Source organism: Schistocerca nitens, chromosome 6 (genome assembly GCF_023898315.1).
Source record: "Schistocerca nitens isolate TAMUIC-IGC-003100 chromosome 6, iqSchNite1.1, whole genome shotgun sequence".
In the NCBI taxonomy this organism is placed as follows: Eukaryota; Metazoa; Arthropoda; class Insecta; order Orthoptera; family Acrididae; genus Schistocerca; species Schistocerca nitens.
In genome coordinates, this window is record NC_064619.1 from 142,116,742 (window position 1) to 142,141,051 (window position 24,310).

Here is a 24,310-nt window from a genome sequence, read left to right on the forward strand (position 1 = left end):
GGGGAGGGGGGTTGTTGTTGTTGTTGTCTTCAGTCCTGAGACTGGTTTGATGCAGCTCTCCATGCTACTATATCCTGTGCAAGCTTCTTCATCTCCCAGTACCTACTGCAACCTGCATCCTTCTGTATCTGTTTAGTGCATTCATCTCTTGGTCTCCCTCTACGATTTCTACCCTCCACGCTGCCCTCCAATACTAAATTGGTGATCCCTTGATGCCTCAGAACATGTCCTACCAACCGATCCCTTCTTCTAGTCAAGTTGTGCCACAAGCTCCTCTTCTCCCCAATTCTACTCAATACCTCCTCATTAGTTATGTGATCTACCAATTTAATCTTCAGCATTCTTCTGTAGCACCACATTTCGAAAGCTTCTATTCTCTTCTTGTCCAAACTATTTCTCGTCCATGTTTCACTTCCATACATGGCTACACTCCATACAAATACTTTCATAAACGACTTCCTGACACTTAAATCTATACTCGATGTTAACAAATTTCTCTTCTTCAGAAATGCTTTCCTTGCCATTGCCAGTCTACATTTTATATTGTCTCTACTGTGACCATCATCAGTTATTTTGCTCCCCAAATAGCAAAACTCCTTTATTATTTTAAGTGTCTCATTCCCTTAGCATCACCTGATTTAACTCGACTACATTCTATTATCCTTGTTTTGCTTTCATTGATGTTCATCTTATATCCTCCTTTCAAGACACTATCCATGCTGTTCAACTGCTCTTCCAAGTCCTTTGCTGTCTCTGACAGAATTACAATGTCATCGGCGAACCTCAAAGTTTTTATTTCTTCTCCATGGATTTTAATACCTACTCTGAATTTTTATTTTGTTTCCTTCACTGCTTGCTCAGTATACAGATTGAATAACATTGGGGAGAGGCTACAACCCTGTCTCACTCCCTTCCCAACCACTACTTCCCTTTCATGACCCTCGACTCTTATAACTGCCATCTGGTTTCTGTACAAATTGTAGATAGCCTTTTGCTCCCTGTATTTTACCCCACCACTTTCAGACTTTGAAAGAGAGTATTCCAGTCAACATTGTCAAAAGCTTTCTCTAAATCTACAAATGCTAGGAACGTAGGTTTGCCTTTCTTTAATCTAGCTTCTAAGATAAGTCGTAGGGTCAGTACTGCCTCACGTGTTCCAATATTTCTACGGAATCCAAACTGATCTTCCCCAAGGTCGGCTTCTACTAGTTTTTCCATTCGTCTTTAAAGAATTCGCGTTAGTATTTTGCAGCCGTGACTTATTAAACTGATAGTTCGGTAATTTTCACATCTGTCAACACCTGCTTTCTTTGGGATTGGAATTATTATATTCTTCTTAAAGTCTGAGAGTATTTCGCCTGTCTCATACATCTTGCTCACCAGATGGTAGCGTTTTGTCAGGACTGGCTCTCCCAAGGCTGTCAGCAGTTTTAATGGAATGTTGTCTACTACTGGGGCCTTGTTTCAACTCAAGTCTTTCAGTGCTCTGTCAAACTCTTTATGCAGTATCATATCTCCCATTTCATCTTCATCTACATCCTCTTCCATTTCCATAATATTGTCCTCAAGTACATTGCCCTTGTATAGACCCTCTACATACTCCTTCCACCTTTCTGCTTTCCCTTCTTTGCTTAGAACTGGGTTTCCATCCGAGCTCTTGAAATTCATACAAGTGGCTCTCTTTTCTCCAAAGGTCTCTTTAATTTTCCTGTAGGCAGTATCTATCTTATCCCTAGTTAGATAAGCCTCTACATCCTTACATTTGTCCTCTAGCCATTCCTGGTTAGCTATTTTGCACTTCCTGTTGATCCCATTTTTTAGACGTTTGTATTCCTTTTTGCCTGCTTCATTTACTGCATTTTTATATTTTCTCCTTTCATCAGTTAAAATCAATATTTCTTCTGTCACCCAAGGATTTCTAGTAGCCCTCATCTTTTTACCTACTTGATCCTCTGCTGCCTTCACTACTTCATCCCTCAGAGCTACCCATTCTTCTTCTACTGTATTTCTTTCCCCAATTCCTGTCAATTGGTCCCTTATACTCTCCCTGAAACTTTGTACAACCTCTGGTTTAGTCAGTTTATCCAGGTCCCATCTCCTTAAATTCCCACCTTTTTGCAGTTTCTTCAGTTTTAATCTACAGTTCATAACCAATAGATTGTGGTCAGAGTCCACATCTGCCTCTGGAAATGTCTTACAATTTAAAACCTGGTTTCTAAATCTCTGTCTTACCATTATATAATCTATCTGATACCTTCTAGTATTTCCAGGCTTCTTCCATGTATACAACCTTCTTTTATGATTCTTGAACTAAGTGTTAGCTATGAATAACTTCTTTTATGATTCTTGAACTAAGTGTTAGCTATGATTAAGTTGTGCTCTGTGCAAAATTCTACCAGGCGGCTTCCTCTTTCATTTCTTAGCCCCAATCCATATTCACCTACTACGTTTCCTTCTCTCCATTTTCCTACTACCGAATTCCAGTCTCCCAGGACTATTAAATTTTTGTCTCCCTTCACTATCTGAATAATTTCTTTTATTTCATCACACATTTCTTCAATTTCTTCGTCATCTGCAGAGCTAGTTGGCATATAAACTTGTACTACTGTAGTAGGCGTGGGCTTCGTATCTATCTTGGCCACAATAATGCGTTCACTATGCTGTTTTTAGTAGCTTACCCGCACTCCTATTTTTTATTCATTATTAAACCTATTCCTGCATTACCCCTACTTGATCTTGTATTTACAACCCTGTAATCACCTGACCAGAAGTCTTGTTCCTCCTGCCACCGAACTTCACTAATTCCCACTATATCTATCTTTAACCTATCCATTTCCCTTTTTAAATTTTCTAACCTGCCTGCCCGATTAAGGGATCTGACATTCCACGCTCCGACCCATAGAATGCCAGTTTTCTTTCTCCTGATAACAATGTCCTCCTGAGTAGTCCCTGCCTGGAGATCCAAATGGGGGACTACTTTACCTCTGGAATATTTTACCCAAGAGGACACCATCACCATTTAACCATACAGTAAAGCTGCATGACCTCGGGAAAAATTACGGCTGTAGTTTCCCCTTGCTTTCAGCCGTTCGCAGTACCAGCACAGCAAGGCCGTTTTGGTTAGTGTTACAAGGTCATATCAGTCAGTCATCCAGACTGTTACCCCTGCAACTACTGAAAAGGCTGCTGCCCCTCTTCAGGAACCACAAGTTTGTCTGGCCTCTCAACAAATACCCCTCCGTTGTGGTTGCACCTATGGTACGGCAATATGTATTGCTGAGGCACGCAAGCCTCCCCACCAACGGCAAGGTCCATGGTTCGTGAGATGGTGGGGAGGGGGAGGTTGGTGAAAATATACGGGAAAGACGATGAAATGTGTCTAATCCTTCCCGTCTATTTTTCACCACCGGGAAAGACAATGAAATGTGTCTTGTCTTTTCCGTCTATTTTTCACCACCCCCCTCCAACTTCTGTTATGTACAATGCACTTAGCTTTTCACTCTTATTAACTCATGCTTGATGATTAAGCAATAATCTCTGTCTATATATTACTCTGTCTTCCACCTTTAAGTTCTCAGGTTTTGACGTGTTGTCCAATGCAGTTCCCAACAATCAGTCTTTCCTTCTCATCCTGTACAATAAGTCTCCCCTGACCTGCGGTTATGAGTGACTCTCCCAAAATCTACCCTTTTCCCTAGACCTCTCCAGTCCTTTCCCTTCACCCTTCTTCCTTCCCCTTCAACTCTTCTGCCTGAAGAAGGAGCCACTGGCTCCAAAAGCTTGCCAGTTACAACAGTCTTTTATGTGTGTGTTCCGCTACCACTTGGTGAGTAGATTTTTTATCTATCCAATTAAATAATTCAGTCAAGGTTGTGTTGTTTCATGACAGTGCACATCCCCATTTTTATGGAATCACTCAAAACTGTATTCAACAATTTGGTTGGGAGCAGTTCAATAACCTGCCACACAGCCATGATCTTGCACCTTCTGACTACCACTTATTCTTGAACTTGAAGCATGATAGTGGAGGAAGGTGCTTTGACAGTGAAGTCGGTGTGAAAAGCGGTGTTCAGCAGCAGCTGTCTTCACTGGCAGCATCTTTCTGTGAAGATGGCACATAAAAGTTTGTTTCCTGCTATGACAAATGTTGGTCCTATGGTGGCAATTAGTTAGGAAAATAATTTATGCCCTTTCTTGAAAACATTTGATTTGGAAAAACTGAGTTTTTTAGAAATAGTACTTACTTTCTGGACATGCCTTGTATTATTGTATACTTTCACTTTCACGTGTGTCAGTTTTTGCTATTAATTATGATACATATCGTGTGTGTGTGTGTGTGTGTGTGTGTGTGTGTGTGTGTGTGTGTGTGTGTGTGTGTGCGCATGCATGCACATTTGTGCACATGCAGGCACTCATGCCCACATGCATTTATATATACTGGCAGAGTCATAATTTAGAGTGAAAACTGACATGGGTGAAAGCATAAAATAACAGAAGGAAAAATATTCCAGTGTATATGGTTACATGAAGGAGCCATTGTCAAGATATATATGCCAGAATGAGACAAATCAGTAGAATTGTGGAAGTAACATACCTTCTGAAGTTGTGCCTCCAGCTGATCAAGTTTTTCTTTCCTTTTCTTCAGTTTCTGATCTGCATCTGCTATAGATTTTTCTTTTTCTTCTAATTGCCTACTTTTACTATCTAAGCCTCTCTTGTGCTCCTCTAATTGTCTCCTCTGCTCTTCTAGTTGTTTCTTCTGCTCTTCTAATTGCATTCTAAGGGCGGTAGCTTCTTCTCCAGCTCTCGCTGCGCCATTCGCTAGTTTCTTGTTCGCTTCTTGAAGATCCAGCTGAAACGAAAGTGGCACATACTGCTGCAGTATAAAAATACATCCAATCTTCAGTTTTCATTTTTATGTTTAAAAATATCTTATCCTAAGAGTGGAGCAAGTGCTGTCCATTAGTTGGAGGCTGTATTGTAGTTTACAATACAACTCATGGCTTATGCCTTATTAAAAGAAAACCAACAAGGAAAAAATACTTAACCTAATTTGAAGTAGTATTATGACAACTGAAAATCAGTTACAACAGGAAGCAATTTAGAAATATGGACCACAGGAATGATACTGCACAACACAGCACTTTTTAAATAGTAGTATCAACACATATGCGAGCAAGCATGAGCAAGCATGTGCACACACATACACACACACCTTTGTGCACTTATTATTTACATTATCTGTGTAATGTGACAACTGCAATTAGAAATTCTAAAAATTCAGTTCTGCTGTGAAAAGTTTTACTGATTATTTTCAATGATACAGTTGCATCACTATATCATTACATCAATTCAGACATATTTTTTCCATGAATATAACAGTTGTTGGAATATGAATGAGGAAAGATAATCAGTCAGCATATGGTAGAGATATTGAGTACTGGATATTCAAATAAACAAGAACTTGAACATAGTAGCTCAGTTTATGAACTCGCATGTTTCTTCAGGGAACACACATTAACAAAGCAACATTGTCACAGTGCAGTGGCCCAACAGTGCTGAGACAATGTAATTGTGTTTATAGATATGCTTTAAGGATGAATTCAAGTTGTAAGCTGATTTCTGCGTGTGGATTCTTGTTTGTGTCCCCAACTGCTTAAAACCTGCACTGTGTCATGAAAGGCGATCTTTAATAGCCTTTCAATAAGATATGTATCCACAAACTATTGTACAGCACAACAGTAATTTCTCAAGTAAGGCAGCTCATTATAATTCTTTTGATCTCATTGGAAATTACAATACTTGAATGTTTAATGATGTCTCAGTTATATATTTTAAGGATGCTAACAGTGTACATACTGATATATTAAAAACACTAAGCCCTTTTCATACATTCATTCATCAAGCACTGTAGAGTCCATCAAGGAGGAAAACCTTCAAGGGTTTGGAATGAGTTAAGCTACACATTAACAAAAGAGAAGCAACTCCACAGAATAGCATTCTCCATATTACTGTACACTCCATCCTATGAATTAAATGCAGTAGGGTGGAAAAATGCCTCAAATTGAAAATTAAAATCGTTACTAGGGAATTTAAACAAATATCATCTGAGGATTATCAAGATGCAGACCCATGTGCTACATAAAATTGTACAGTTGCCAAAAAATGGTGTACTTGATGGAAATGACAGAAAATGAGTAGTCTGTGTCTTACTCAGCTACTAATGTCTGTCCAAGGAAACAAAAAATAATTTGAAGCAATAGAGTCAGATTCTCTAGAAGCAAAGGAACTGATCAAGTTCATGAAATGCTTGCACAATCAGTAGCAAGTAAAAGAAAGAAGGAAGATTTAGCTTTCAAATGCTGAGATAATGAGGTCATTGGAACAGGGCAATGAGTCTCAGTATGAAGTTGCAACTGTAAACCTCATGATGTGAGTAAAAATAGATAAATGTTAGTGCTTACAGGAAAAAAATTACTTAGAAAGAGCATAACAAGCTAAGGGCACCACCATAAGAACAGGAGACATCAAAAAATGAGATACAACAAAGATAGTACACAGATTACTGACAATGAGACAAGATAAGAAAATTTGAGAAAGGAGGGGGTAGTAAGTAAGTCATGAAGAGGGATATTGTGTGTTGTTCATTAAAAGAACATGGTTTGATCAGCTTCCTCCCTAAAAATTGGTTACTTTTTATCCAAATCACATGCAGAAGGCAAATGTATTGCATTTGGCTCTATGGAGCATCTATTAAAAGTAAATGAACAGCACATGGTTTTCAACGATGTTTGTAGCAGTTCTACATTAATTGAAACATCAATATTTCAATAAGGCATAAGCAGCAAACAAAACAAAAACGAAAACATTCAGCATAATTTCGTCATAGATATCACTGCATGAAGAGAAGACAGTCCTGTGCCAACTAGACACAGGTTCTTTCCATATGATGGGGCAAAAAAGGAGATAACTGATTAGCATTTAATCATGAGTCCAGTAACAGTTTTCAGGTATTATTCACAGAGGATCCAGAACATAAAACTCACTTAAATAAGATAAAATTTTAGTGCAAATTTTGAGTGTCTAACAAGAAATATTTGTGGAAGATAGAACTCTTGATTATTGATCAATTTAATGTCCTATAAAGGTGAAGGGATGGAATTTGAGGTAAAGGCACAGATGTAGAGGCTGAATCAGTATCCTCTTATCAATCCACAACTACAGTTTTTCAGCCCATTTACAACTGCTGTATGAAGAATAGGGTAAGTTTATATTGTGGTAGTATTGAAACATGTAGCAAATAGTGTTTCCACTCTTTCTGCTTGTATGAAGGTTTTCTTCCATAGCAATATTTATGAATTTATGGAATCATATGTGAGTGAGCATATCTGACTGCTTTTTGTTACATCTCACTGTGTCAACTCAAGATAAGACTCATGCTTCATTTGATCAGGCCTCTATGGTCATTAAATGAGCTATAAGTTACAGGCTATCTTTTAGGGTTTGTAGACCCTTGTTTTTGCCTTAAGTTACCAAATATTTTTATGGAGAAGGTAGCCAGTGTCATCAAAGACTAGAGAGATAATTTAGATATTAGCTTCCATTAGCAGATTTATTCTGCTGCTGCTGGTGATGGAGGTTATACTGACACAGCTGTTAAGTGATGGACTGTGTGTGTGTGTGTTTGTGTGTGTGTGTGTGTGTGTGTTTTCAACAACTTCTGAATACAGCAGAGTCAGGTAGCAGTAAACAGTTTACTGAAACTCATTCCAAAAAATACCTTACATTAGGGTCATTGACGAAAATATAAAAATTACTGTTCCAGTGACCTCATTATCCCAGGATTTGAAAGCTAAATCTTCCTTCTTTCCTTTAATTGCTACTGATTGTGCAAGCATTTCATGAACTTGATCAGTTCCTTTGCTTCTAGAGAATCTGACTCTATTGCTTCAAATTATTTTTTGTTTCCTCCGCCCCTCTTTCTTCCCCTTCAAACCTTCTGCGTGAAGAAGTAGCCACTGATTTCAGAAGCTTACCCAATTATAACCTTTAAGTGTGTGTTCTGCTGCCACTTGGTAAGTAGATTTTTTATCTGTCCAATTTCATTAAAATATTGTATTTGGATGAAGTGTACTGTACTGAGGTGACAAAAAACATGGGATACCTCCTAATATCACATCAGACACTCCTTTTGCCTGGCGTAGTGCAGCAGTTTGACATGGCATGGACTCAACAAGTCATCGGAAGCCCCTGCAGAATTATTAAGCTACGCTGTCTCTATAGCTGCTATTTTTATTTTTATTTATTTACACGTCAAGTTCTGTGGGACCAAATTAAGGAGAAAATCTCCAATGTCATGGAACATGTCAGTACATGAAATTACAACATAAAAGTAATAAGAGATAAAATAAATGTTTATGAACTTAAAAAAAGTCAGTCCATAAGTTTAAGTAAATGCAATCAACAATACAATAAAAATCAGCTTAATTTTTCAAGGAACTCCTTAACAGAATAGAAGGAGTGACCCATGAGAAACTCTTCAGTTTTGATTTGAAAGCACGTGGATTACTGCTAAGATTTTTTAATTCAAGTGGTGGCTTATTGAAAATGGATGCAGCAGTACACTGCACACCTTTCTGCACAAGAGTTAAGGAAGTCCAATCCAAATGCAGGTTTGATTTCTGCTGAGTGTTAATCATAATTGTGAAGATGTTGGCAGTGCAGGATTTTGTGCACGAACTGACCTCTCGATTATGTTCCATAAATGGGATTAATGTCGGGTAATCTGTGTGGCCCAATCATTTGCTCGAATTGTCCAAAACGTTCTTCAAACCAGTCACGAACAACCGTGGCCCAGTGATATGCCGCATTGTCATCCACAAAAATTCCATCATTGTTTTGGAACATTAAATCCAAGAATGGCTGCAAACGGACTCAAAATAGCCAAACATAACCAGGAGCCAGTCCATTCTATGTAAACACAGACCACACCATTATGGAGCCACCACCAGCTTGCACAGTGTTTTGTTGACAACTTAGATCCATGACTTCGTGGAGTCCGTGCCACACTCAGGTCCTACCATCAGCTCTTACCAACTGAAATCGGGACTCATCTGACCAGGCCATGGTATTCCAGTTGTCTAGGGTCCAGCCGATACGGTCATTAGCCCATGAGAAGTGCCGGCCAGAGTGGCCAAGCGGTTCTAGGCACTACAGTCTGTAACCGCGTGACCGCTACGATCGCAGGTTCGAATCCTGCCTCGGGCATGGAGGTGTGTGTGGTGTTCTTAGGTTAGTTAGGTTTAAGTAGTTCTAAGTTCTAGGGGACTGATGGCCTCAGAAGTTAAGTCCCATAGTGCTCAGAGCCATTTGAACCATTTTTGAACCAGGAGAAGCACTGCAGGCTATATCTGTTGTCAGCAAAGGCACTCGCGTAAGTCATCTGCTGCCATGGGCCATTAATGTCAAATTTCACTGCATTGTCCTAACATACATGTTTATCATATATCCAATGTTGATTTTTTTAGTTATTTCATGAAGTGTTGCTTGTCTGTTAGCACTGACAACTCTATGTGAATGCTGCTGTTCTCAGTCATTAGCTGAAGGCCATTGACCACTGCATTCTCTGTGGTGAGAGATAGTGCCAGAGATTTGGTATTCTCAGCACACTCTTGTCACTGTGGGTCTCAGAATATTGAATTCCCCAATGATTTCCAAACCAGAATGTCCCATGTGTCTAATTCAAACTACCACTCCACAATCAAAGTTTGTTAATGCCCATCATGTGACCTTAATCACACTGGAAACTTTTTCACATGACTCACTTGCATACAAATGATGGCACTGCCAATGCACAGACCTTTTATAACTAGTGCACATGATACTACTGCCAACTGTGTATGTGCATATTGCTGTCCCACGACTTTTGTCACCTTAGTGTATATGCTTCGATATGCAAATGACTAGCACTTCATTGTAACCACACAAAATAAGCAGGAGTAACACCACCTACATTCTGTATGTGAGGAAACATTATGCATTGGGTTTCTCATTCCAAAATCACAGTTGAATGTTGTTTGTTTGTGAGAAGATAGTGCTATATCTCGTGTAAAAAGAAGGAACACCTACCAGGACATAGAATTTGAAACCAGCTTGTCAAGTCTATAGTTTATTATTCCATGATGTTTATGCTTGCATTGGTTGTAAAATACTGAAAATAAATGTCAGCTTCTCATCAAAAACTACATAAAACTTGCAATAACTTTTTTGCATAAATGAAAGCTAAATTTAGCTGGAACTAATGTGTTGTTGAAATGAACGAAATTATCAGCATATTTTGATGCATGTTCATGTGTTGACTTTTGGAGCTGTGGCAAATAACAGTTTTGTGATTTCCTCCATTGCCTCACCTCAGATTGACTTTTGCATTAAGTTCATTCAAAACCCCAGAAAGCTATTTAATATGCCTTCTCAGTGCCTCTCATACAAGAAATAAGATGATGGGGCCATGCAGTTCACCAAGATTCATAACTCTACACATATCTGATATTGTATAAGCTCTCAAATTATCATCTCAAACAGAAAAGAGGTGATGTGTGTGTTTTAAAGGCTTGTTTTTAATTCTCTGATGGCCATTACATCTACATTTACACTCCGCAAGCCACCCAATGGTGTGTGGCGGAGGGCACCTTACGTGCCACTGTCATTACCTCCCTTTTCTGTTCCAGTCGCATATGGTTCGCGGGAAGAACGACTGTCTGAAAGCCTCTGTGCGCGCTTGAATCTCTCTAATTTTACATTCGTGATATCCTCGGGAGGTATAAGTAGGGGGAAGCAATATATTCGATACCTCATCCAGAAACGCACCATCTCGAAACCTGGCGAGCAAGCTACACCGCGATACAAAGCGCCTCTCTTGCAGAGTCTGCCACTTGAGTTTGCTAAACATCTCCGTAACGCTATCACGGTTACCAAATAACCCTGTGACGAAACACGCTGCTCTTCTTTGGATCTTCTCTATCTCCTCCGTCAACCCGATCTGGTACGGATCCCACACTGATGAGCAGTACTCAAGTATAGGTCGAACGAGTGTTTTGTAAGCCACCTCCTTTGTTGATGGACTACATTTTCTAAGCACTCTCCCAATGAATCTCAACCTAGTACCCGCCTTACCAACAATTAATTTTATATGATCATTCCACTTCAAATCGTTCCGCATGCATACTCCCAGATATTTTACAGAAGTAACTGCTACCAGTGTTTGTTCTGCTCGCAATACATTACATTTGTCTATGTTAAGGGTCAGTTGCCACTCCCTGCACCAAGTGCCTATCCGCTGCAGATCTTCCTGCATTTTGCTACAATTTTCTAATGCTGCAACTTCTCTGTATACTAGAGCATCATCTGCGAAAAGCCGCATGGAACTTCTGACACTATCTGCTAGGTCATTTATATATATTGTGAAAAGCAATGGTCCCATAACACTCCCCTGTGGCATGCCAGAGGTTACTTTAACGTCTGTAGACATCTCTCCATTGATAACAACATGCTGTGTTCTGTTTGCTAAAAACTCTTCATTAAAGCTGCAAAACACAAAGGATAGCAACTTACAAAATTTTATTTACTATGCATATGTAGTACAGCAGGAAAATTAAATTTATAGCTGATTTGAGTGAAAAGAGGGTGCAAAATTTAGTACACAGACCTGCCACCTCTGGTAGCAACAATGACTCGTACCCTGTTGGGCACTGAGTCAAACCAGTTCGGATGATTGATATGGGTACATTACTTCATTCATATTGCTTAAACTCTGTGCCACAGTTCATCAATTTTAGTGGTATGAGAGTCATGGCATGCCAGTGTCTAAGCAACCCATGACCAGATGTTTCCAGTGGGTATGAGTTTCAGAATGTCTGATGGCGAGGGCAACAGTCAAACACCCTCTGTATCCATGTATGTCAAGACAGCACTGGCAACATGCAGTCTTGCATTATCTTGTCAAAAGATAACATCATGGAGACCTCAAAGATAGGGCACATCTACTGGCCTTACCTGCCATAAATGTACTGATTGATGTCTGAAGCACTGGCTATGTAAACCCAGAGGCATTGTGTACCCAATGACAACCCTTACAGTCTTGCCAGGCACTGGGCCCAAAAGACAGTGACAAATGCAATATGGCAACAGTCATTCTTCATTCTTCATGAAGAGTCTGTACACGAATACATTCATTGTGATGCAGTATGCAGAATCATGAACCATTTGAAAAGATAACTCGATGGCACCGCTGTGTCCAGTGTTGTAGTTGGTTGCATCACTGTCAGTGTATTTCTTTCTGCTGCTGAATGAAGGATACCTGCAACAATGGCCCCCTTGCTGACTGTGTTTGGTGCTCCAGACAATGTTGCACTGTCTGTGTGTATACTTGTCTCACTGCAAATAAGCCTACTTCCTAATCACTTATGTTACCCTACTTATGGATGGGTGTGACCATTCCTCTCTTTCAACTATTGGACACAGGTTTCTATCCAAGGGTCAATTTTCTTTGTAAACAAACATTTAAAATTGACTTCAGCATTTCTGCTTTGACTCTGCTACCCTCCTCAATTTCATTTCCTACATCATCCTTGAATGTCTGGACACTAATATTGGTGCCATTGACCACCTTTACATACGACCAGAAGCCTTGGAAATTTGTAAGAAGTCTTTTGTTAAGTTTCTGCTATATTGGTAAATAAGTACTCTATTAGGTGCCCAGTACTTGATCAACTACTCTTTTAAACTTGAGTCCCAGATCCTCTAGATGTTCCTTCCCAAGGTCAATGTTTCAATTTCCTTCCTAAGTTATTGCATGATTGCATCTTTATCTTGTTTGCTGAATATGTAAATCTTTCTTCTAGTTTTAGCTGTCCTCGTACTTTGGTACTCATTATATCTATAACTGCCTTGATCTGCCAGGTTAGCCAAGAGCGCTAATGTGCTGCTTCCTGGACTCGGGTAGGTGCGCCAGCCCCGGATGAAATCCGCCCGGCAGATTAACGATGAGGGCCAGTGTGCTGGCCAGCCTGGATGTGGTTTTTAGGTGGTTTTCCATATCCCCCTAGGTGAATACCAGGCTGGTCCCCACGTCCCACCTCAGTTACACGACTTGCAGACATTTGCAACACGTTCGCACTATTTCATGATTTACACTAGACGCAGACAGCTGAGGTACACTGATTCCATCCCAGGGGGTACAGGGTCGTGGCAGGAAGGGCATCCAGCCACCTCTTCCAATTAACCTTGCCAAATCCACTTGTAACCATGCCGACCATGCGAACTGTGGGACAAAAGTATAAGCTAAAGAAAGAAGATATCTATAACTGCCTTGTTGTCACTGATACGAGTTTCAACATGGACATCATCAAAGAGATCTTGCCTATTGGTTGTCTATAAACTGCATCCATCATCTACTTCTGCACTCACATAGCCCATTGAAGATCTCAAACAAGAGTGGTCAAGAGACACATGATCAGCCATTTTAAATAGGTCTGCAGCTTTTATAAAATTTTGTTTCCAACCTTCCTTTAATATGTGCATGATTAAAGTGTCTCATACTGTCATAGGAGCCACTACATATTACATCAGTGAATTAGAGGATTTATTTACATCTCTGAGAAATTACATTCCACTCAGCAGCTATCTGACAAACACATTTGTGTTCAGGCACATGACAATGAGAGGCACATGACAGTGAGGTCTTTGGCACCTGTTCTAAAATGGTTGAAAGGGATAAAACATAAAAAATTTCTACCAGCTGCTATATTAGTACAGATTACAATTATTGTACTAGGTAGTCGATGATGATCACAATGTAGGAGGCAAAATCCAGAGACATTCAATGACCAGAAAAAGGATGGAATGCTGTCTGCCATGGGAAGACTGAAGGAAAGATGACACTTTGAACTCTAAACTTGTAGTGTGGTAGTCTTTTATGATAGTATTCAGAGAATCACTGATTGTCTACTTTTAACGATGCCACTTAAAACTATAGTTCGGTATAATACTCCATAATGGCATCTAAGAGATACCATCCACATTTATGATGTTTCACACTTATTTGGTCACACTGTACTTCAGAATGAAACAAAATTTAAGGAAAATTTAATATGTTGGTCATTGGTGTGCCAGTGTTCTAATAATGGGCTCACAGCAGTTGGAGAGATCTTTGGTTTTGGTTATGCTAAAAGTACAGACAAATTTATCTGCAGTCTGTAGATTCAGCTGTTGTTAAACTTTGAAAATACATCACAGGTCACTTGTAATAGTGCTTTAACACAGTGCATGAAGAAGAGGCATTCATCATCCCATGTTAATGTTATATTCCATTATTCCCTGTCAGATTTATATTTTTTTCCAGTCTTCACATTATGGAAATTGAGCTCTACCTGATTATGCAAATGTCTATGCAATAAATAAATAAATAAAAACAAAATAAAATAAATCTATTCTCCTTATTGCCCAAACATGTTACAGCACATTTGTGCCATTATCAGTAGGTCATGGTTCATTCAGGCCTAAGTGTCTAAATGATTATGTTTTGTAGGACCTTCTTTAAATTGCCATTAGATTGCCATAGCTTTTTTGTAGTTGGTCTTGTCAAGAGCACCCATATAATAGTTTAAGAGGAGAAAACTGGGCAGTATCAAGCATGTTTTATATTCCAGAAGATGAAAGGTGAAAGTAGCCATAGTAAAGTTCCACATGTGACACTGTCAAAAACCTGCACAATACTGACTTTTAAATCGTTTTCTGGAAAGAAAAGCACCTAACTACACTGTAATATTTCCTTTCCCTGACAGCTAGGGGTGGGTCCATAGCCCCCATTCCCCTAGGTATGAGTGCCCTGAGTTGTTATGCTCATAGACGTGTTACTACCTTCCAAATAAAGGGATAGAAACATGGTAAGATACATGTTATTTTAATGAACAGCTCTGACAAATTAAAATATGAACTTTTAAAAAACAGTGTATTCCTGCTGTGTATTTGGTCCCTATTTAGGCGTTGTGTGTGCTCTTCACTAAAATAATATGTATCCTATTTCTGTGCTCCTAACTGCAAAGGAGTAGCACGGATATGAGGACAAGAACAACTACCAAATCTATGATGAACTGTTTGATCACTTAAAGAAAGTACTACAAAACCTAATCTTCTTGATACTAAGACCTGACTAAAACATGACGCAACGAAGATGGCACTAACATGCTGAAATATGTCTTAGTAATAAGAAGATTAGTTGTGATGAGTCCAATTTTTATCGCACCTGCGTGCACGTGTACCACATACGCATCTCTGGAGTTTCTGCTTAAAGACGGTATATACAGTGCTTGTAAAAGCTGAGCATCATATTCTGCTCTGATTTCCCTGCATCTTATTCAACACCCTAACAATCCAATTGCGCCATGTAACCCACATATGTAATAAATATATAACAATTATGAGTCATTACATACTTCAAACACTATCTCCTATTAGAATTAATCAGTGCAAAGTAATTTTTTTAACAAGTAAGTATTTACAGAAACTTTAAACTAATATTAAAATAAAAAGCAAATATGTACACTTTAAATTATATAAAGTAATTTTTAAAATCTACATACAAAATCAGAAAAATCAATATATGCTGTCTTTGACAAAAGAAGACTGTGTATTAATGCTTTTCCAAGAACTGAAGAGTGGCTCATGATCAACAGAAACAAAAGCAGAAAACAGATTTCATATCCTGGCCATCCCTTTAATGGGATAAATAAGTGTTAAGAGTAAGAAGAAGATGAACAGAAGATATACAGATGTTGTAAGGAAAGAAAAGTCACTTGGAAGCTTTCCTACTCCTCTTCCACATTTTGCTTAACCTTTTTACTTTTGGCTTACTACTTTTTATGCCCATCTTGTCACTTTTAAAATTCTTGGATGTGACACCATCTGCATTTAATTTCTATAGCCTCTGTTCTTGTTGTTGCTGTTTAAATGCACATCAATCAAACACTCTTCCTTTGTCACAAAAGAAAAAAATTTTAGATCATTACAACTTATGGTAAGTGAGATGCAAGAACTACAAAGGAGTAAATTCCAGCTATACACATTCTGGCTTCTGACACACATAACTAACATGGAACATAAACATGAAAATGATATACAGTACAAAAATGAATGTACATCAATAGTAATGCATTCCAAAAATGTACAAAGGTTAAATTAGGTTCCAAATGAAGGCATGACCTATATACAACACACAATAAAAACTGAGAAGCAGACATCCATTACAATGGCATTTTCCAATACAAAGCTAAGTGCTATGTCTGAAAAATCATAAGAGACACTGAAAAGCAGCATATGAATCTGAAATTAAAAGAAACATAATCCTCTAACAGCATATCACAAACATAGCATTATCATCAGAGTAATGCCTGTCACACTTAAAGCTGTAAATCTCATCTATGTACAACATACGCAGATTTTTAAAAATATGTACAGTTATTTGAAAACATGCTCCACCCAGTAAAGAAAAGCTATCTTGAGGTAGTTTTGTTTGGAAAATAAATTGAAAGATACATGGACAGGAGCTTCAGACTTCACTGCATCAATAATACAAAACAAAAATTAATTTCTGAAACAGATAATACATACATAATGCTACATACCTGACAATCATTAAACAAGTGCAGGATTTGAATAAAAATAGTTACAGGAATATGCTCATAAGTCATAACAAAAATGAACAAGTGTGGGTTGGAGGATATGCCCAAAGAATACAGGTACAGTGTAGTAGCATGCCGAATTCTAACACTCAGCTTTCATAGTGTGCCAGTTGACTTTCAATAAAGAAAATTAAGAAGCTCAGTAAATAAAATTAAATTGCTGAATACCTTGTCATAAAGAATATGCCACTTTCAAAACAAGAAATGGGCACAAAAATGCACTGTCTTATTAGCTGTGTAGTATCTACTCATAAAAGAAGTACTGGTAACTTTTTAAGAGAAAGTTTATTCATTATGACAGGGTTCTTAATTCAGTAATGGTGGCAAGTCAATGATTTTGTTCATATCAAACTCAAATAAGGACACAAAATAAGCAAGCTCACAAAAAGTCCTCGAAATACGTCAGGCACACAATCGAAAGAAATAATGTGATATAAATATGTACAGTGATGCAGAAAATAAACCTGTCACATTTTGGGCAATCCTCCAACTAACCTGGTTCTTCTCCAGCTCCTGAACTAGCATCTCCAACTGTGCCTGGAATCGTTCTCGCTCAACAGACGCGTTCTTGAGTTCCGCCTGCGATTTTTCGAGCTCTTTACGCAGTCTGTTCAGTTCCTCGGCAGCAGCCGGTGGCACCTGTTGTTGCTGCTGTTGTTGCATTTGAGCCATCTGTTGCTGTTGGGCATTCATCTGCCTCTCTACAGCCTGCACCCTTTTCTGCAGTTCGGCCACAGTCCTCTCCGCCCTGTCGGCCCTGTCCCGTTCCGCCTCCACGGCACGGCGCCACTGACCGGTGTCTGCCTCTGCCTGCGAGCCCAGCTCCTGCAGGCGGCGGTCCGCCCGCTCCGCCCTCTGCCGTTCTCGGTCCCTTTCCCTCTGCAAGTTCTGCAGTTGTTGCTGAAGCTCCTGGACCTGCCGGTCTCTCCCTTCCAGCGATTCGGCATCTTGCGCCACCTTGCGGTGCTCGGTCTTCAGTCGACTGAGCTCCGACTCTGACTGTTGCAGCTCCTGCTGGAAGTTCATCAGCATGTCCTGTGACTTCTCCAGTTGCACCACTAACTGGTCTCTCTCGAGCGTGAGCTGTTTCACCTCGGACTCCATTTTCGCCATCTGTTTCTCTAACCTTTCCGCCTGCTTCTCGCGCTTCTCCAGTGCGGAGTTCAACCTCTCCTTCTCCCTCGCAGCTTGTGCGAGCTCCTGCTGCATCTTGGAGGCATCCTCCTGCAAACGTCTGTCGGCATCCTGCCGAGTGCGCTGCTGCACTTCCTGCATCTGATCGGCGGCCTTTCTCGCGCGGAGCAGGTCCGCCTGCAGTGCGTCCCTCTCCGCCTGCAGCTGAGCACGCTCGTCCGACGCCCGCTGCGCGTCCGCCTGCGCCCTCTCGAGCTTTTCGTGCAGACGACTGAGCTCCGTCGCCATTCGCTCAAACTCTATCCGCGCAGCCTCGTTGTTCTCCTGGTACTTGCCGAGGTGCAGCTGCGACTTCTCGAGCTCCCGCGCCAGGCGCTGCGCCTCGGCGTCGGAGTGTTCGCGCAGCTGCTGCGCCCTGGACAGGTCTGCCTGCGCCTGCTCCAGCCGCTCGCGGAGCTTGTCCACCTCGGCGGCGCCCGCCCTCTCCACCTCGGTGCGGCTCTTGTCGCCCACCGCCAACTGGCGCTCCTTCTGCGCCAATTCGGAGCGCAGCCGCTCGTTCTCCTTCTCCAGTGCTTCGGAGCGCATCTGGAGGGTCTCGTGTCGATCGCGCACTTTTTCGCACTCGATGTGCAACCGCTCTATCTCGCCCTGCTGTTTTTCCTGGGTCGCCGTCATTTTCATCGACTCGGCCTTGCCGAGCTCCAGCTCGAGTTGGAGCTCGTGCAGGCGCTCCTCCTGCTTCTCGTTGGCCACCAGCGCCCTCTGCATCTCCAGTTGGCTCGTGTCCAGCCGCTCGCGCAATTTCTCGCACTCTGCCTGCAGCCTACCAGTTTCTGCAGCCCACTTCTCCTGTTCGAATTGGTATTTACCTCTTACACCTTCCGCACGCTCCAGCTCCATTCGCAGACGGACTGCCTCCTGCTCTGCCTTTCGCGCTCGCTCCAACTCACTGTTCGTCTTCTCGAGCCTATCCCGCAGCCGCTCTACTTCGGCCTTGAGGCGATCCTGCTCCTCCTTGGTCCTCTCCTGCGTGTCCTGGTACTTGCCCATCCTGGCAGCGTACCGCTCCGCTTCCTCGCGCAGCTGCTCTGCCTCGGTACGGTAGCGCTCCAGCTCCGACTGAGACTTTCGCAGCTCGGCCTGGGCCTTGTCGTGCTTGTCGTACATCTTCTCTAGCTCCACCTGCAGGCGGGCCATTTCCTCCTGGCTCTTTTCATTTGCAGCCTGTGCCTTTGCGCACTGCGTGTGCGCGCGCTCCAGTTCGAAACTGAGGCGCTCACTGTCCCCCTGGTACTTCTCGCGATCACTCTGCAGACGCCGCATCTCGATCTGCGTCTTTTCGTATCGCTCGCGCACCATGTCGAGGTCGACAGCCATGCGGTCTATCTCTTCTTTGAATTTCTCCTCATTCTCCTTAGTGCGGCCCAGCTGGAGCGCAGCTCGGTCGTACATCTCTTGGACCCGCTGCAGCTCGTCTTGTGTTTTGCGCTGATCTTCGCGCGACTTGGTAGCCAACAGCTGAGCCTTCTCCACCTCCATCTCGAGTCGGTCCTTCTCCGCCTCTGCTGCCTCCAGTTTGTTCTGCATTCGGTACACTTCGCCCTGCGACCTGTATAACATATTGGTCATCAGTAAAATAAACAGATAAGCAAAAGTTCAGACTTAACTTGACAGTAGTACTACCAAATCGAATGTGAGATACCTATCGTATTTTTCGAGCATACGTTCAAACTCTTTGTTTGCGTTGTCTCTTTCCTCCATCGCTTTCTGTGACACTGTCTGTGACTTGTCCAACTTATCTTTCAATATTTCGATTTCAGTTAACGCGTCGTCTCGTTCCATCTGCAAAAAAAGAGGAGTATATTCTTGTTATTCACTATTACTTAATGATACTCATGTTTGCTTTAATAATCAGTTAAAATATAGTGGCCGAAATAGTATCTCAATTTATAAAAAAATGCAGCATTAAAAACTCTAGGCTGACCGCACGACAAATTGTAACTTTGCCAGGCCAGTGATCACTACGTTACTGTCCGACCTTCCACCACTGCTACTGAGTAGCTTCCTCGCGTATCTACACTCCTGGAAATTGAAATAAGAACACCGTGAATTCATTGTCCCAGGAAGGGGAAACTTTATTGACACATTCCTGGGGTCAGATACATCACATGATCACACTGACAGAACCACAGGCACATAGACACAGGCAACAGAGCATGCACGATGTCGGCACTAGTACAGTGTATATCCACCTTTCGCAGCAATGCAGGCTGCTATTCTCCCATGGAGACGATCGTAGAGATGCTGGATGTAGTCCTGTGGAACGGCTTGCCATGCCATTTCCACCTGGCGCCTCAGTTGGAGCAGCGTTCGTGCTGGACGTGCAGAGCGCGTGAGACGACGCTTCATCCAGTCCCAAACATGCTCAATGGGGGACAGATCCGGAGATCTTGCTGGCCAGGGTAGTTGACTTACACCTTCTAGAGCACGTTGGGTGGCATGGGATACATGCGGACGTGCATTGTCCTGTTGGAACAGCAAGTTCCCTTGCCGGTCTAGGAATGGTAGAACGATGGGTTCGATGACGGTTTGGATGTACCGTGCACTATTCAGTGTCCCCTCGACGATCACCAGTGGTGTACGGCCAGTGTAGGAGATCGCTCCCCACACCATGATGCCGGGTGTTGGCCCTGTGTGCCTCGGTCGTATGCAGTCCTGATTGTGGCGCTCACCTGCACGGCGCCAAACACGCATACGACCATCATTGGCACCAAGGCAGAAGCGACTCTCATCGCTGAAGACGACACGTCTCCATTCGTCCCTCCATTCACGCCTGTCGCGACACCACTGGAGGTGGGCTGCACGATGTTGGGGCGTGAGCGGAAGACGGCCTAACGGTGTGCGGGACCGTAGCCCAGCTTCATGGAGACGGTTGCGAATGGTCCTCGCCGATACCCCAGGAGCAACAGTGTCCCTAATTTGCTGGGAAGTGGCGGTGCGGTCCCCTACGGCACTGCGTAGGATCCTACGGTCTTGGCGTGCATCCGTGCGTCGCTGCGGTCCGGTCCCAGGTCGACGGGCACGTGCACCTTCCGCCGACCACTGGCGACAACATCGATGTACTGTGGAGACCTCATGCCCCACGTGTTGAGCAATTCGGCGGTACGTCCACCCGGCCTCCCGCATGCCCACTATACGCCCTCGCTCAAAGTCCGTCAACTGCACATACGGTTCACGTCCACGCTGTCGCGGCATGCTACCAGTGTTAAAGACTGCGATGGAGCTCCGTATGCCACGGCAAACTGGCTGACACTGACGGCGGCGGTGCACAAATGCTGCGCAGCTAGCGCCATTCGACGGCCAACACCGCGGTTCCTGGTGTGTCCACTGTGCCGTGCGTGTGATCATTGCTTGTACAGCCCTCTCGCAGTGTCCAGAGCACGTATGGTGGGTCTGACACACCGGTGTCAATGTGTTCTTTTTTCCATTTCCAGGAGTGTATTATCTTCCAGTGCTGGTCACGGCCTGGAAACTATATCTTCCATTTATAGTTGTCAAAAATGAATCCTTCGCCGCTTCAGACTTCCTCGCAGAGAGACACCGCAACAGAAAAATCAGCATTCCGTTTATTCTCAGTTTTATTTATTTTTATTGCCGCTGCCGCAATACTTTTATATCCTAGTAACACAGCTAAATGAAAAGATTTGAAGGCATAATAAGTGCTTAACAGAAAGAGAAAACGTTTGGATCTAAACCGGATACGCTTTCTTCCACTGTCCTTCAACTCAATTACGAAATGCGAAACAGAATAGACCTCTTTACTAACAAGTAAAGGACTATTGTACAAGGATATTTGCGGCCGCTAACTTGTCTCGAGCGAGCTTCCGCCAGTGTAAAATAACCTTACCAGCAGTGAAAATTCAGAGAAGTAACACCTAAGTCGTCATCCTAAGACCCACAGACTTCACCTTATGAACAACTTGGCACACAATGAAGAAAATTCAACCAATTGAAATAAAGGATGATACAATACATTAAACTGACGGTACCTGAATTTTCTGATGCAACTGTTGCGCTTTGTCCCATCTTTCCTTGATCATATCCAGCTCCGTCTGCATGTTTTCACGTTCCCTTTGCGCCTTGGATATTTGGCCCTGTTGGATCTCAACCCTTTCTTGGAGCTTTTCACATTCTTCAATGGCCCCGTCTTTCTCCTTCTGGAGTCTTGCCATCAACATCTGGACAAAAATTGATTTCATTGGAACAGTATTTTACAGTAAGATGAGAGATGATGACTAGCATAAAGACCAACTGGCAGTGGTGAATTACGGATGAGTCTCTGTCGGTCCAGCTCTATCAAAGAAATCGCTATCTCACGAAAGATCTATTGCCTTCGGGAGCAGCTTGTGAACTGTCGAAATACGAGCCTCCACATTTCTCACGTTGTGAGTTGTCTGTCTTAACCAGCTTCATCTCATTCAGCGTGACGACCCGGGAGGTCGCTGGGGATCATGGCTACTACGGTTATACAGGTGATGCGGTCAAAGGAGCAACACATGAAACGCTATGTCGGACATCCTCAAGCCCCTGCCCCCCTCATCCCCCGACACCGGAAATAAACAGGAGGTCCCGAATATAGTCGACTGGTTTCGCTTATTCGCTATCGGTGCAGGCTGGCGTAACTGACTTATGGGCTTCTGTGCCATATTCGCAGCCGGTATTAGCCGATCGTGTCAAACGGGACACGCGACACTGCTAAGAACTTTTTCCCTGAGTGTTGGGGAAAGGATGGATACGTCCCGTCGGTGGGCAGCCGTGATCTCCAATTGATTTCGTGGCGAACGGTTTCGTTACACCAAAATCTGAGACGCCCGCGTGAGTTACGGCCCTGATAACACCAGAAAAAGAGCTTGGTTTTTCCAAATTAAAGGCACTGATGTACCTGCTCTCCTTTGCCTGCTTTCTTTGCATTTCTGGCACCGAGCTATTGGCTCACTGGCACTCTCCTTACTTAGCCGTTGCTGAATATGTATTTCAGTGGATTTTTACACGGGCTACATATTTGTGTAATCAAAGGTGCATCAAGGAAAGTCAGAATTTTTCCTACTGCGACTTTTTCTGTGAAATGGCTGTATCTGGAGCGAATTAAAAAATGCGAACGACTCTAAGGGTCGTGCTTCGTTGACAGAGTTATAAAAACCCAGTCCGGTAAAGGTACAGATTTACACTGTTTAAATCTGCCACGAGTGCCTCGAGATTATTTTCATTGTAAGGACATCCCTTTCATATCTACCTTAATCGTATGAAAAACTACCAGGTTATGCTGCAAATCCTGAACAGACAGTGAACTCGTACTCACAACTGCCAAGTTGCTATTACCTGTATTTGTTAACAAATTCATGTATGTACGAGAGTATGTATGTCTGTTCCGCATCTCCTCCACTTTTTGCCTCGGGTTAAGATGGATGTGTGGATGAAAACAGAGTGATGTGGGAGATGGAGGTAGGAGTAGATGAACAAAGAGATGGGGCAGAAATAGATGGGCAAGAGGGGGAAGGACATGGACAGAGCAGGGAGGAGGAGGAGATGGAAGGGAGGGGGGAGGAAGAGATGGACAGAGAGAATGGTGAGGAGGAGATGGACAGAGAGAGGGGGGGGCAAGGAGAAGATAGACAGAGATATGGGGGAAGGAGGAGATACAGAGAGGGGGTAGGATGAGATGGACAGAGAGAAGGTAAGAGGATATGGACAGAAAAGGGGAATGGACAGAAAAGGGGAGCAGGAGCTGGACAGAAAAAGGAAGGGAGATGAAGATGGACAGAGGGTGGCTGGAGAATAAGTTGGACAGAGGGAGGAGAGAAGAGGAGATGGACAGATGGATGGGGTTGAGGAGGTGGAGAGAGGGAGGGAGGAAGGGATGGACGGAGATGGTGGAAGAGGAGGTGGAAAAAGACGAGGGGAGGAGAAGGTGGACAGAGAGAGGGGAGGGCATGGGATGGACAGAGAGAAGCGAGGTGACGTGATGGCCAGGCAGATTGAAGAGGATGAGGGGGAGAGGGACAAAGATGTGGTGAAAGGAGGAGATGGACAGCGAAAGGGCGTAGGAGGATATGGACAGAGACGGGGGAGGAGGAGACAGAGAGTGGAGGGGGAGATGTTTGCAATGTGTGTGACATACATGCGAGCGAAGCCGCGGGTAAAAAGCTAGTAAATTTAGCGGAGGTAGTGTACCTGAGCTTTCTCATACTTGTCCCTTAACCGATCGACCTCCAGCTGGACCGCCTCTCGCTCCTTCTGCAGTCTTGTCGCTTGGCCTAGTGCCTTATCGAGCTGCGACTGTACGTTTTCAAAATCGTAGTTCTGCTTTTCCTTTTCCATCTGGAGCTGCAAAATAAATGTCACTATTAGCACTCTATTACTCGTTATAATTAGTTATG

General features: G+C 42.7%; 1 protein-coding gene across 1 annotated transcript in view; it reads right to left on the minus strand.

Moving 5' to 3' along the window:
* LOC126262257 (centrosome-associated protein CEP250-like) overlaps positions 1-24,310 on the minus strand; it is a 490,208-nt gene that overhangs the window by 101,356 nt on the left and 364,542 nt on the right. The window contains exons 8-12 of the mRNA XM_049958743.1: positions 24,105-24,257; positions 21,923-22,111; positions 19,576-19,715; positions 17,232-19,482; positions 4,595-4,852 (exon numbers count right to left, since the gene is read on the minus strand). Coding sequence (XP_049814700.1) covers positions 4,595-4,852; positions 17,232-19,482; positions 19,576-19,715; positions 21,923-22,111; positions 24,105-24,257 — 2,991 coding nt within the window. The remainder of the gene's footprint in view (positions 1-4,594; positions 4,853-17,231; positions 19,483-19,575; positions 19,716-21,922; positions 22,112-24,104; positions 24,258-24,310) is intronic.